Source organism: Pyrus communis, chromosome 15 (genome assembly GCF_963583255.1).
Source record: "Pyrus communis chromosome 15, drPyrComm1.1, whole genome shotgun sequence".
Taxonomy (NCBI): domain Eukaryota; kingdom Viridiplantae; phylum Streptophyta; class Magnoliopsida; order Rosales; family Rosaceae; genus Pyrus; species Pyrus communis.
In genome coordinates, this window is record NC_084817.1 from 17,484,948 (window position 1) to 17,499,495 (window position 14,548).

The 14,548-nt window shown below is 37.6% G+C and overlaps 1 protein-coding gene across 1 annotated transcript; it reads right to left on the reverse strand.

The window, feature by feature from the left end:
- Window positions 1-10,207: 10,207 nt before the first annotated feature.
- LOC137718154 (vacuolar protein sorting-associated protein 9A-like) lies at window positions 10,208-13,965 on the reverse strand. Its single transcript, XM_068457656.1, has 5 exons — window positions 13,740-13,965; window positions 13,427-13,574; window positions 13,069-13,239; window positions 11,775-11,954; window positions 10,208-11,581 (listed from the first exon to the last, which is right to left on the reverse strand). Exons 1-5 carry the CDS (start codon window positions 13,829-13,831, stop codon window positions 10,748-10,750), a joined length of 1,425 nt encoding a protein of 474 aa, XP_068313757.1. The 5' UTR covers window positions 13,832-13,965; the 3' UTR covers window positions 10,208-10,747.
- Between the last annotated feature and the right edge of the window lie 583 nt (window positions 13,966-14,548).

The window sequence follows — 14,548 nt, forward strand, 5'->3', positions numbered from 1 at the left end:
GCCTCAGTTTTGAATTTTGTAGATTAAACATCCATGCATTTTAGTGATTTGATTAAACTTTTTTTTGTCATAATTTTGGTGCTATATGCACATTATATTGTAACAAATTTCCTATAATCGAGCATTTTGATTACATTCTCCTCCGTTAGAGATAATTGCCAAAAAAAAAAAAAAGTTGGTTAGATTCAATTTATTTTCACAATAATGCTACAATTTAGCAATAATTATCTACGATTTAAGATATTTTCTTTCCAAAATAGTTTACAATATTTTTAAATCCCCAAAATCAAACGTACCGAAATAAGTTTTTCTTTTAGTATGCTAAGAGAAAATATGATTGTGAATAATATAAACGTACCAATGCACAATGTGTACAAAATAAAATGTACCAAAATAAAATGTACCAATACACCCTCAACAGCGGCACCATCCAACGCTTCATGTCCAACTGCCACAACCTGGGTACCAACTTCTTCGACTACTTCACAAATGGAAGCTTCAAAAGTAAAGGCAAATAAGTCTTTCGAAGAATAAAAGAAGGTTTCGAAGTCTTTCCCAGCAAACTCGAAGTCAGACAGCCTACCAAATAGATGATCTACATAACCCAGCTTGTAAAAATCGGCATGACTCTGAACAAGCAAAGCCTCGAGCCCAACCTTCTCACCTTTCACCTGCTCATTCTCCTCGAGCAGACCAACACAGACGCTCTGCAGCTCATCCGCTTATTTCTTCAAACTTTCGTTAATCTTCAGTGCACCTTGGAGTTCCAACATTTGGGTTTCAAACCTATCAACAACCTTCTTGAAGTGGATCACTTGGTTATAAGCAGCAATCATCTTTTCATCTTTTGCATAAGCAGCAGAATGAAGCTTAGAAACGGCACGCTCAAGATCTTGAATTTGAGGTATGTAACATTTGATCTCCATCTTTGCACTTTCATACTTAACTGGGATCGCGTCAAGCCTAGTTTTCAAGTCAACGATCTCTTAGCGAACAGTCTCAAGCTGCAAAAAAGTAAGGGTAGAGATATTAGATCCCTTCAAAGCACCAAGCTCATATTTAAACCTCTTGATCTTTTTAGTAGAAGAATAACTTTCGGCTGCCACAGCCTTTGCCACCTCCTTGGCAGCCTTGGTATTCATTTGGTCAATAAGCATAGACTCGACTGCCAGAATAGCCGTCTTCTACATCATGGCAAGTAAGGCAGTCTTCCTATACTTGGGCAAACAAACCCTATAACGCCATCAACAAACTTGGCATAAACGTCCATGTCTTCAAGCATATCTGGTTTTAAAAACGCATAGATCTCAGTAGCCTCCCTATATACAGTGGATTTCTCATAATTGCCTACACGAGCAGTCTCCTCCTTCCCAATAGGTGAATCAATCTTAGCAGCAGGAAGAGTAGGCATTGATGCCACTTTAGCAGCAGAGTCCACCTTATCGCTCTTCATATTAGCAAGTCTCTCCAAAGGTGAACCATACTTAGCTCCTAAAGGACGCCTTGACAGTGGTTTCGGCACTAAGGGAACGACGGAGCCTCTATGTTGACCAACCTTATTAGCAATCGAACTAGCCGTCTTTGGCATGGCAGGCGTCACTAGCTCATATCTAGCAACCTCATCTTTCATCCCCTTAAAAGAAGTCAAGTCAATCACAAGCTTGGGGGCAGTCGGCGAACCTTCGCGAGCAGCGGAAGAAGTCTTCGGTGTTTTCTCAGCCAGCATTTCTTGAGCAAGCGGGGAAGATTTTTTTTCCCACCTTCAATTGCAGCAGGATCCGCAACAGCGATCGAACGAGCCAATGCATCCGCCTTGATCTTATTCATCTCCTTTCTTGGGAGCAGCCCATATTTCTCCCCGCGAAAATGACTAAGCAACCAAACACCATTCACGGTACTCAGCATGGGAGCTCAATCCATGCTGGCTTTTCCCTAATTTTTCTCTCGGACCAGCAGGCAAGAGGTCTGCATGCCCAGCATTCTAGTAGCCCACGAGTCCCGTGACCTCCTCATTTTTCTCAATCGCTAGCTTGGCTCGTGATAGGTCCAACAACCCAAAAGACATGAACCATGCAACTCACCTAGCATTGCGCCCTAGTGCCATAATACGCAGCCCCAGCCGCATAGCTGCCCTTAGCTTTAGCCAAGCAGAGCAGCCCAAGCGGTGGTCCCAGCCACAACATTCCTCGGTCCGTGCCGAGCCGACTCCTGGCCCGTGCTAGCTGACGTGCCGTACCACCCCACCGGCTGCCCTGCGACAGCACTATCTAAGAAGAAAATAAGGAAAATTAAATTTTTCTTACCTTGGTGCGGTGTGGAGAAGACGAAGAAAGCAACGAAAAACGGTCCTTTGCATGGGCAAGTGTAGAAGATTGCTAGGGGAGGGGGAAACAAATATCCTCTAATTTTCTTTCTCTTGTAGGGTAGAATAAATTGCTCTTTGAAGTTGATTTAATCATCTACTTAAGGTAGACTTAAATAAACTTTAGAAGTGATTTATTTCCCTTTCCTAGAATGATCTAATTTCCAATTAAAGAGAGAATCTACGTCAAAATAGGAAACAATCCTATGTTTTCCAAAGCAAGAAGATCTCTACACTTGCTGCCCTTTCATGTGAGCGGCCCAACAGTTGTGGGGGCATTTGTGGAGCCAAAAATAATCGAGAAAAATATGGAGGGGACACGTGGATTCTAGGGTGAAAAAGACAAAATTACCCTCAAGGCACGCCGGGATTTCTACGCGCAAGCAGCGGCAATCTTCCCTTAATCAAGTCAAAAGTGCCCAAAATAGGTATTTATTCAAAACCTATTTCATCCATCCTCATCAAATCTTCTCCACAAGGTAACCCCCAAATCATTCCTTTCTAATTATATTAATTAGTTAATTAATTGATTAATTACCCAATTAATTAGCTAACAAATCATGTATCTCACCCAAAAAACCATGCAAGTGGCCAGTCCCCATCCTCCTAAAAGGGCCTGCCACACCCTTATAAATACCATCTCATTATCTCCAAAACTCAATAGCAACTTGATAAGAGCATATTTATGCGACTTTGTTAGTTTAATTCCTTGCATTTATGTTGTTAGTTCCTAGTTATTTTAGTATTTTAAGCTATTTTCATGTGTGTGTAGGTCCAAATAGTTAAAGTGGCAAGAAAAGGCAATTTGGAGCAATTTAGAGTAGTTTTGGGCTTGGAATGGTTAGCACATGCTTGGAGCAAGGTGGATGGATGAAATTGAAGACCAAAGGAGGCTAGGAATCTGCTAAAGAGATGGAAGAAATTAATTTAAGACTTGGAAGAAAAAGAATCAGCCACAAAGAAGGAAACATGAGTCAAACTTCCTTATTTTGACTTAGTCAATCCTAATCTTTTCCTACTTATATTCCAGCTATCAAGGGGGTTCCTAATTAATTTAGGACACGTAAATATAAGTTCTAGAAGCCCTAATCCCAGTCAAAGGGGGATGTCGCACCACCTTACCCTTTTCCCTTTCCCTTGCCGTGCAAGGTGTCCCCTTTCCCCATTCCAATTCCTTGCCGCAACTTTCCTATTATTTTCCCCTAGGATTCTGATTTTAACTACCCTTTTTCCTTGAGGATTTGGAGTCCAAATCCTTTCCTAAAATTAATTAGGGTTTCTTTCTTCTTAATATATATTATTGTCGCAAATCCCTATACAATCACACATATAATTCATCCATCATCCATCCTCTACCACCAGAATTCGCACCATCCATCCACCATAACCCAATTTCATACCCAAACACCCTTGTGCCGCAATTTTGCAAGGAAAAAGGAGAGAAGACCCTTTGGAGCCGTGCCTGCCATTCAAGATTGGATTGTTAGAGCGTTTCTATGTGTATTCAATCTTTGTTTTCAATGTTTAATTTAAGTTTTCTTTGTTTAATTGTGAACATGAGGAGCTAAACTTGTTTTAGCTAGAGGAGACTTTGAAACCATGATTATATTTGCAATATGAGTTGATTACTTCCAGTTGTGATTTCATAAATCATGAATGCAATTTACTTTACTGTTTGATTAAGAACTTATTCTTGTGTGTTGATTAAGAGGGCCCGCTTAGTTTGCATGCATGAATTTGATGTTAGAATATAAGGGAATTTCACATAATCGTTGCGAACTTATATTCATAAGTAGTGGAGGTTGCTGGTCACGATCGTGTTAAGTTAAATTCCTCGCATAAGTATCATGATGTCATAGTTACGAATGTCTTGTCAATGCTTATGATTTTCACAAAGCTTAATTATCTTTGATTGTATCTCTATTATGTTGTTCATGTAGGGAACTATTGAAGAATAATTTGGTTGCCGATGCATTGTCCGTCCAATTCAATGACTTAAGAAAAATCTGAGGGTTAATTAGTGATGTCACGGTTAATCTGGGGTGTTGAGGTTCATGGTTTATTAGAAAAGCAACTGGAAATCAATTTGTATGCAAATGTGTCATGTGTGGAGAAAGACCCTCTTACTAGCCAATCACCCATAGTTTATCCTAAATTCATCCGAAGTTGGTTTAAGTCTTTAAATTTGTTTGTTTTTACTTTAAATTCGTCAAAAACCCAATCCCCTTTATTTTGTTGTGTCAAACTAGTTAGAATTTGTCCAATTTGTGTTTTTAAGTGTTTTGAGTCAAGTTAAAAGTAATTTTCATCCAAATCACCCTTTAGAATCTAGTTTGAGTCTATTTGATAGTTTTGTGTTGTTTTGAGTCTTTTTAGTTTGATTCGAGTCATATAAGTCTAGTTAATTGTTTTTAAGCCTAGTTTTGTGTTTTTGAGTCAGTTTTAAATAGATTAGCAATCCCCCCTAATCCCCAACCTAGAGCGATCCCTACTTATTCATATACTACAATTGTCAACAAGAGGGTTTAATTTGAGTGTTATCTTCTATCACATCAAATTTTTGGCGCCGTTGCCGGGGATTAGCAACTTTGCTAATCCCCCTTGTTTCTGTTCATGTATTTTAGCTTTAGTTTCTTATTTTTATTTTGTTTTGTTTTGTTGATTTTAGGTACTAGAGAAGTAAGACATGGCAATTGATAATATTCAAGCGCAAATGGCGAATCTTACTTCTCTTTTGTCACAACATATCGAAAGGACCACAATGCAAAGTGTCCCTACATTTGGTGTGTCCTATAGGCAAGGATATCAAACTAATCAACATCCTCAATTGTATGAGAATGGAGGTTGGGATAATGTCAATGCTTGGGGTTATCTTGGCCATAATCAATCAAGGAACAACGTGTTTTCCAACACTTACAATTCAGATTCGAATGATCATTCAAATTTTATGTGGAGGGAACCTCAACATGTTCAACAAGAAGGATATTGGCAGCCATTTGAGGAGTTCTATTCAAGCCTTATGCAGCCACCACATCCTCCCCCACAACAATTCCAATCGAATTCAAGTATGTCCATGGATAATGATAAAATTCTTGATGAACTAATTTCTTTGGCATAGGGCTTACAAAACCAAGCTAAGGAGATAAGCGAATTGAAAAATCAATTTGGAGAGATTGCAGAATTCATGGGGCAAATTCAAGAACAAAGTGAACTCTCCAACTCAAATATTGTAAATTCAACGGGAGATTTTGAAATCACTACAGCTATCACCTTGGGAAGTAGTATAGAGCTGCTGCAAGAAGAAGAAGAGGTGGACAAAGCCACGGCAAGGGTAGAACCACCCTTGCCGCAGCCTTCTAAGGGTCCTACGTCATCCAATTCAGGTAAGGTTGTTCCAAATTCAATTCTTTCTAACCTCATTCCACCAAATGTCCATATTCTGTGCAGGTTCATGAATTCCAATGAAGAAAAGAGTGAAAAAGACATCTTGGAAGCCCTTCCAAAGGTGCAAAGTAATCAAGTTTCAGAATGTGTTGAATTGTTCAAAGAACTTTGTACAACAAGAAGAATGATTCAAGAAAACCATCCAAGTGGCCAGTCCCCATCCTCCCAAAGGGGCCAGCCACACCCCTATAAATACCATCTCATTATCTCCAAAACTCAATAGCAACTCTCTTGCAAAATTCTCTAAATTCTCCAAACACTTTTCCCTCAAAATTCTAACTTTGGCATCGGAGGTTCTTCAGCCAAAGTGCGCACCCCCCCTCCCAATTCATTATGGGGACGTACGGTGTCATTTGTTTTGTAGATGTAATTTTGTTCAAGAAGAAGAAGACGAAAATTTGCATCCACATGTTGCATATTCATATATTACATGTTAAAATTAACAAGTTTGAATCCTTCTTTCTTAGTTGAGTATAAAATACGAGAAATCCATCAATATGCAGCTCATCTCCCATCAATATGCAACTCTTCTCTCCCATTAAATATGATTTACATGTTAAATTTTTTTGAATCCTATGAAAGAGATGAAAGCGAAAGTCAAACTCTGATTATAAATACGAGAAACCCATCAAAATGCAACTCTCCACTTCCATTAAATATGATTTTTAAGGACAAAATCAACAATGGTAATGTGATATCTGTTCACAAACATATGAACTTTTTTTTAGTCGAAGAAATATGAACTATGAAGTGAAATTAAGGAAGAAACAAGCTGGACCATGCACGATTTATATTATAAGAACCACATAGCAAGGACCCCTCATTTGCACGTGTAGTAGAATGTAAAAGGCTGTAGGAATGTGTAGAAACCAAAGAAATACACATGTATACTGCATACATCCACATATAAAGAACAAGAAAAGGATTAATGGCCAAATACACATATATACATATACATGTAATATATTCCTGCCCCTTGGGAGGTACCAAATAAATGACTACTTGAATCGGGATTTTGAGCATAAAGATTCCACTAACCTATAAAAAGTATATTCTAAACATTGGGTAAAGTACAAAAAACTACATCAACTATTGGTGTCATGATACTTTCATACCTCATCTTTTAAAATTGACAATGTCATACTTCATCTTTAGAATTTGGTCCAATGTTATATCTTCCGTTACTTGGTCATTTACTTTTCAGTTAAATGCTGACGTGGCTTGATTCGGAACCCACTTTATATTAAAAAATTAATAAAATATTATTAAAAACTAAAAAAAAATTATTTAATATTTTTTAAAATAATAAAGAAAAGTAAAATATAAAAATAAAATAAAAAATCCCTCTGTTCGTCCGTTCCCCCCTCTCTCTCTCTCTCTCCCCATCTTCATCTTCATTTTCTTCTCTTCTTAATATTCAACCAAAAAAAAAAACATATATATATATATTTGAAAACCCATCAACCTCCCTACGGAAGAGGAAGAAGGAGAAGGAGGAGGAGGAAGAAGAAGAAGAAGAGGAAAAAAAAGGAGAAGGAAGAAGAGGAAGGGAAAAAAAAAAAAAAAAAACCATCAACCCCACCCCCCCCCCCGGGCCCGCGCGGAAAAATAAGAAGGAGAAGGAGGAGGAGGAAGAAGAAGAAGAGGAAGAAAAATAAATAAATAAATAAATTTTGAAAACCTATCAACCCCCCTTACGGAAGAAGAAGAAGAAGAAGAAGAAGGAGAAGGAGGAAGAAGATGAAGAAGAAGGGGAAAAAAAGGAGGAGGAAGGAAAAAAAAATTTGAAAACCCATCAGCACACCCCCCCCCCCCCCCCCCCCCCCCGCCCCGCACGGAAGAAGAAGAAGGAGAAGGAGAAGGAGGAGGAAGAAGAAGAGGAAGAAAAGAAAAAAAACAAATCCAACCCAACCCAGTTCCCCCCTCCAAAAAGCCCCTGCAACCCAGAAAGAAGAAGAAGAAGAATAAGAAAAAAATAAAAATAAATAACAATAAAAATAAAAACTCAACCCAACCCAGTTCGTGTACCCCCCCTGCAACCCAGAAAGAAGAAGGAGAAGAAAAAGAAAAAAAAAAACAAATCCAAAGTGAACCCATTTTGTTCCTCACCCCCCCCCCCACCCCCACAACCTAACCCCCTTCCAACCCCAAATCCACCACTCTCATACATTCTCCACATCCTCTTACGCACCCATCATCCACCTTCTCTGCACACCCATCTTCCCTCCGACGGGATCTGGGTTGGGTTGCAGGAGGGAGAAGAAGGGGTAGAGAGGGGGGAAGACAAACTGCAAATTTTTTTTTTTTTTTTTTTTTTTGGGGGGGGGGGGGGGGGGCGCTGGGGTGTGTGGGTTGTAGGAGGGAGAAGAGGGGTAGGGAGGGGGGAAGCCAAACTGGAATTTTTTTTTTTTTTTTTTTTGGGGTTTGCAAGTGGGGGGAAGAAGATGAAGATAGGGAGAAGAGAGAGGAGGGGGGAGGGGGAGGGAACTGAGGGTTATTTTCTTTGTTTTTTTACTTTTTATTATTATTTAATATTTAAAAAATATTAAATAAATTTGTTTTAGTTTTTAATAATATTTTAATGATTTTTAATACAAAGTGGGCTCCGAATCAAGCCACGTTAGTATTTAACTGAAAAGTAAACAGCCAAGTAACGAAAAGTATAACATTGGACCAAATTCTAAATATGAGGTATGACATTGTCAATTTTAAAATATAAGGTATGAAAGTGTCGTGACACCGATAGTTGATGTAATTTTTTGTACTTTACCCCTAAACATTCATTTAGTTATATATCAACATTCCAACAAAAATACATGTATTCACCAAAAACTTCAGATTCGGTGAAGTAAATGTATTAAAATGAATTATAATATATATATATATATATATATATATATATATAATTCAAATCTCTGTGTCGTGAATCTTTATAATATGAAGATCTTAGACCCCCAGTTTGAAAAATTCAGTATAATTGAAGGCTGTCTCAAAATATTATGTAATATTTTATGTAGTGGGGTGTGATGCACAAGAAGGGAGGTGATCTGTTTCGAGTTGGCCGGCTTGCCGGGCTATTCACAAATCAAACAGGAAACAGGAGAATAATTTATGTGATACGAGTATATTATTACGTGACGTTTGCCAGTGAAACCAAAGATAAAATTTTGCACATATTTTTATTTTATTAGAATATGACGATACAATTACATATAAGTCATTCTCTGAAATAAGGAACTAACCGATCAATATTCAGTAGGGTTTGGAAGCTTTTGATTTGTTTGTGTTTGTTGGTTTTCCTGGTTTCACAAACTAAAAGTTATATAAATTAATTTGTTCTTTAGAAACATCGACTTCAAAGTACCTTATCTTATGATCTGTATTATTGAATTGGAGGCATGACATGAAGGCCATCGGACAATTTACAAAAGGAAAGTAACAAGGAATCACACAATACAATAAGTTCCAAAACTTTTATCTTTTCCTTGTTTATTTCTATTAACAATAGTTGTCTATGATTTAAATTGACACTAAACAAATTAAAGTGACACAAAACGCATATTAAAAAGCAAACATGTATATATATATTGTTTAAATATCCCATCTCGGTCGTATTTTTGAAAAAAAAAAAAGAGTTTAAATATCGTAACTCCACTCCAAGTAATACCGACACCTTTATATAATTTATTAATAATATAGCTCTTTGCCAAGGGTTTGTTTCCTTTGAGTCATCTTGTGGTAATAAGTCAATATGTACGGCCTTTTATTAGCACAAACCAGCACGTGAAAAATATGACTAGATTACATCTTACATCAGAAAATCCAATCCATGTTCTCAACTTCCTAATTGCTGTTGGTTTGGTTTGGTTTCCAAGGGGGGCCGGAGGGCAGGTGGGGAGAGAAGAGAGTAGAGTCACCCCGCTACCAAGTGACATAGCAATGCTATTATGAAAATGTCAAACCTACAGCATACCATAGCATCCCATCCAGAGATGATTGCGTACACCCTAATTCAAACTTATTTTCGATTCAGAGTATTGATTACATTTGCTACGATCAATCGCATATGCGCACGCCAGCTCCTAGCTGTTCGACGTGTGGTTGGCCCCACATGCATCAAGTCATCCTTGCAAACCAACTGATGAACAGCACTGCTCTTATGAAAATGTCAAACAATCATACAATAGCATAGCATGCCAACCAGAGATGATAGCGACGTCGGACATGGAAAATTCAACTTCTATCGACTCAGAATACCGAGTACTTTTGCTACATGATTAACATTTTTCACAAGCGTTGAGCACATGAAAGTCTCACTCGAAATTAATTTTTACCACTGTGAAGTGTGAATAAGCTACAATATCAAGCCATAGCTAGATACATCATACACTAAACTCCTGGTGCAGCCGAACTAGAACGACGATAGCAGTAGAATGCAAAAACGAAGAAACCACATACAATTGCAGTAACATCACGAGAACTTTGTGCAGAATAGTGTGGCATTACAGATAAAAGAACAGAGGAATTTCGAAGTTAGAACATACATTCTGCTCGTTAATGAGGGATAGAATGGTGCAACTACGGTGAAAATCACATTTGATTGTCTCCAGCATGCCTGTGGCTCAGGATCATTCTACAGCTACGTGTGTGAGATTACGAGTGCCTCCAAGCATACACTGTTGCACCTGGGTCTGCTGAGAGTTTCATATTTTTCCATCTTCATATAAATGCAATTTGATGCATTCCCAAACAAATTTGTAGCCCCTCATTTCTACCTAGAATATTGACAATTACGTGGTGAGAATGGACAATGATAGAGCTCATCGCCAACCAAGACGATATTCCATCTGCAATAGGAAAAAGGAGAAATGGATCCCTGATGGTGGCGATTGCACTGGAAATTCAACATACTCCTGCAAAATACATGTCCTGGTACAGCTGCTACTGAGAGGACTCCTCATGTGAACCATTCTGTGGTGCAGCGGCTTGATCCTGTGACAATCTAGATTCCAAATTTTCGACATCAATAAAGGGCTCCTTTAATCCATCATCCTCCTTATCAGTGTCATTTGACATCTCATTATTCTGCTCTACAGCTCTAGAGCGTTCCTGTTGCTTTACCGTTTCAGTATGCTGGTGGAACTCTGTATGCAAATTGTAAGGAAGAGATGGAGCAGCAACGCCTAACCCTTTGGAAAGACAAACATATTTGAATGCAAGTTGCTTGTAATTATTAAGAAGGTCCTCTACATCATTGATGCTTAGGTCCCCAACATTCGCAAACAAGTATGGATACTCCTGGAAAACCTGGCCCACCTGATCGTTGTTTACAAGGACTGCTGCACCCTTATTCTCCAAATCCGAAAGATATGGAATTTTTGAATAGGGTGAGTTATCCTTTGCATTAGGTATCTTCTTCCCTCGGGATTTTGTTTCTGAAGATTTGGACTGTGCTGCTGGGTCCTTGTTGGCATTTGGAGGTTGATGTCTGGTTTCCATAGATTCTGATCTATGTACATATCCTGCAAATGGACTGCTTTGAGTATACTGACCATCCAAATCAGTTGAAAGTCCTGAAAGAAGTGCTCGAGCAGTTTCCATGTTCTTGTCATACTCAGATTCATCCAGTGAAATAGCGTTTGCATCAATATTCGAGATGAAGGACTCAACGGAGAGCATATTTGTGAAAAAATAGGATGCCTCACCAACTAATCGAGATTGTCGCCTGTACCTTTGTATATACAATAAATTTGAGTGCAGTTGTGGAGGGTTTGCCTGCATCGCATCGATACAATAAAGCAACTTTGTAAACCTGACATACTTTGTTGCCTTCTTCAACTGAAGAGCACAACCCACCTCTAGGGGGAACAATAATTCAAAAATTTACTTAAAATCAAAGATCATATGTATTGCATCAAAGGTAAATGTTTAATCAAATACTTCAAGCCATGATAAAAGTTAGTCATACCTTTAAAGTAACATAAATTAGGACTGGAAGAAATTCATCAGCTCCAGGGGGATTCTCATTGGAAGCAACAGAAGCATTCATCAGCAAGTTATTGATAACCTTGCAACAATTGAGGATACACACAAGCTTATCCCTCGGTGCCTTATACATATTGATCTTTTGCAGTTCTTTTTGTGCAAGCTGCGAAGATTAAAAAATAAAATAAATAAAAAAATAAAAATAAAAAATAAAAAAAGAGCCAGGGTAAGGATTTTTGAGAGGTATCAAACAAATAATTAAGTCGAAATACACAGAAGTCGGAAACAATAAATTATGATTGAACAATGCCCCATGCACATTCTCAGGAAAATAATAAAAACCTAAGGGCTGTTTGATAACCATTTCGTTTCAGTTTTATTTATCATTTTCTGTGCTATGGATTAACACAAAATGAAAACTAAAACAAAAAACTGGGAGACAGTTTTAAGTTAATTTCAGATTGAAGTTACTGTTTTCATACTATCTCCTTCGTTTCTCCGTCCTTCCTTCCACCACCTCCCTACATCCTTCTCCATTCCAATTTCTCACGTATACTTTCCCTCTATCTCTAGCAGAAAAAATGACATGGTAATCAAATGGGCCCTAAGAAAAACAAAGTTGAATTACAAATTAGAGAGACCGAGACACATTAATTACCCCACACATGGAGAGACAGTCAGTTCACACACCTCGGAAGAACTGTAAAGGGGGAAGTGATCTCTATTTTATGATTCTTTCAATTAGGTATTTGTCTGAGCTATAAAAACTACTGCCTACGTTGGAAAACCTCCGATCATCATGACTATTTCTTTTTTAATACCTGTCAACATGTGTGTAGGTTTTCTCCGAGAAGGCCCTTGAACAAGGACCTATAACAAATATAGACGGCTCATATGCAAATCAATACATCTCGATTAAGATCCATGACCATATCTTTATATAATGTACCTCATTCGTGCATATCTAATATAGGAAATTTGGTTTAGGTCAACAAACAATTTCGTATTTCGGCAGAGGTCAATCTTCTATTTATTTTCTAGTATAGATTGGAATAAAGAATCTTCCTCTCCATCTAAGGTTAATACCATTTGCTAAAATTTCTCTTCATTGAGCTATCTTTAAAACCCAAAATGTTGATTAATTCAATCCTAATGTTGAAATATTTTGTGACCTCAAACAAATTACCCCTGTTTGATATGTGTATTATATATTAATGCCATGAGCATACAAGGACGCTTCATTTATACATATTTCATATGGGTAGTCCTCTACTCACCAGCCATGAAGTCTCATTTTGAAAGGTGGGCTTGATATCCAAATTTTCCGGCCGAATAAACTGTTGTACTAAAGCCATCTTCTCATACAGTTGCTCATCAAGTTTTACATCATCTGGAAGCGAAGCAAATACGCGAGGAAACAACTTTGTCATAACATACTTCTCCAGTCCCTGCATTTAACAAAAACCCACAAACGAAAAAGTACCAACAACATCAACAAATCATACATATATTAACACAAATTGTTAGCCAAAACACTTTATAGCAAGCAAAACGACAATGCAAATAGTTGGACTCGTAAAATCGAACAAGGGTGTAAAATTCAATGTCAAATTCAAGCTCAAAGTTGAAACTCACTTCGCCGGCACTGTCGAGCTCCTCCTCTGAACAGCCCGCCCAAAGTGGATGAGCCCTGAAATCAATTTCCATCCGGGAAAAGAAGTCCTGCACTGCAGCGCTGTCCCTCTCCGGATCAGGAGCATTGTTCGTAAACGACACTATGAAACTGCAATCCAGTCCAATCCAATCCAATCCAATCCAATTCAATTCAATGCAAAACAAACACAACACATCTTTGTTAACACTCAATTCTCAACTACAGTAATTAGAGATCATCACTACATCAACAAGCAATGAAATGAACGATCGGAATCTTAAAAATTCGTTTCACCTCTTTATGGACTTGACGAAATCGGCGGCCGACGGTTGACGCATGCGTTCCAGAAAGTCGTGCAGTCCTAAGAACACGTCGGCGTTCTCCATTCTCTTCCGTCCGATGGCTCCAAAACCTCAGCCCGCGGCGATGATGAGAGAGAGAGGGGGAGAGAGCTGGAGAGCAGAGTGCTTTTACTTCCAAGGCCAATTGCAAATTGATTGTGATGGAGCCGATGCACGAATTGATTATCTGATAAAAGAACACAGCATCCAACGTTAATTAACCAAAAAAGTTAATTAACTTCGTAAATATTAAAATTTAATTCACCTCTCAGAGCGCGTCCTATTTTTCATATTTATTTTTTTAGTAATTTTTTTCCAGTTTTCACTTTTTTTTATTTATTAAAAACTTGTTGATAACAACTTTTAACCTTTAAGTTTTTAAAAATAAAAACCGAAAGCTATTGTTTTTCAGTTTGTTTAGAAAAAATTTGGAGTTTAAAAACTTATTTGATAATTACTTTTAGTTAAAAAAAATCAAAAAAAACAAAATCGAAAATTGACAACCTAATATTTAAAACTCTAGAAATTAGTTTTTAGTTTTTCAAAAAGTGAAAACAAAATGGTTTTCAAAATTTGACATTAAGTTTTTAGATTTTTTTTCTTTTCAGCATTCATTTTTTCTTAAACTGAAAATTAAAAGTAGTTATTAAATAAGTTTTCACTTTCATAAGAAAAATTAAGAATGAAAATCGAAATGATGATGAAAAGACTCCTTAGTTTTCAAAGTTTGACTTCAATGTTTAGTTTTTAGTTTGACTTTTT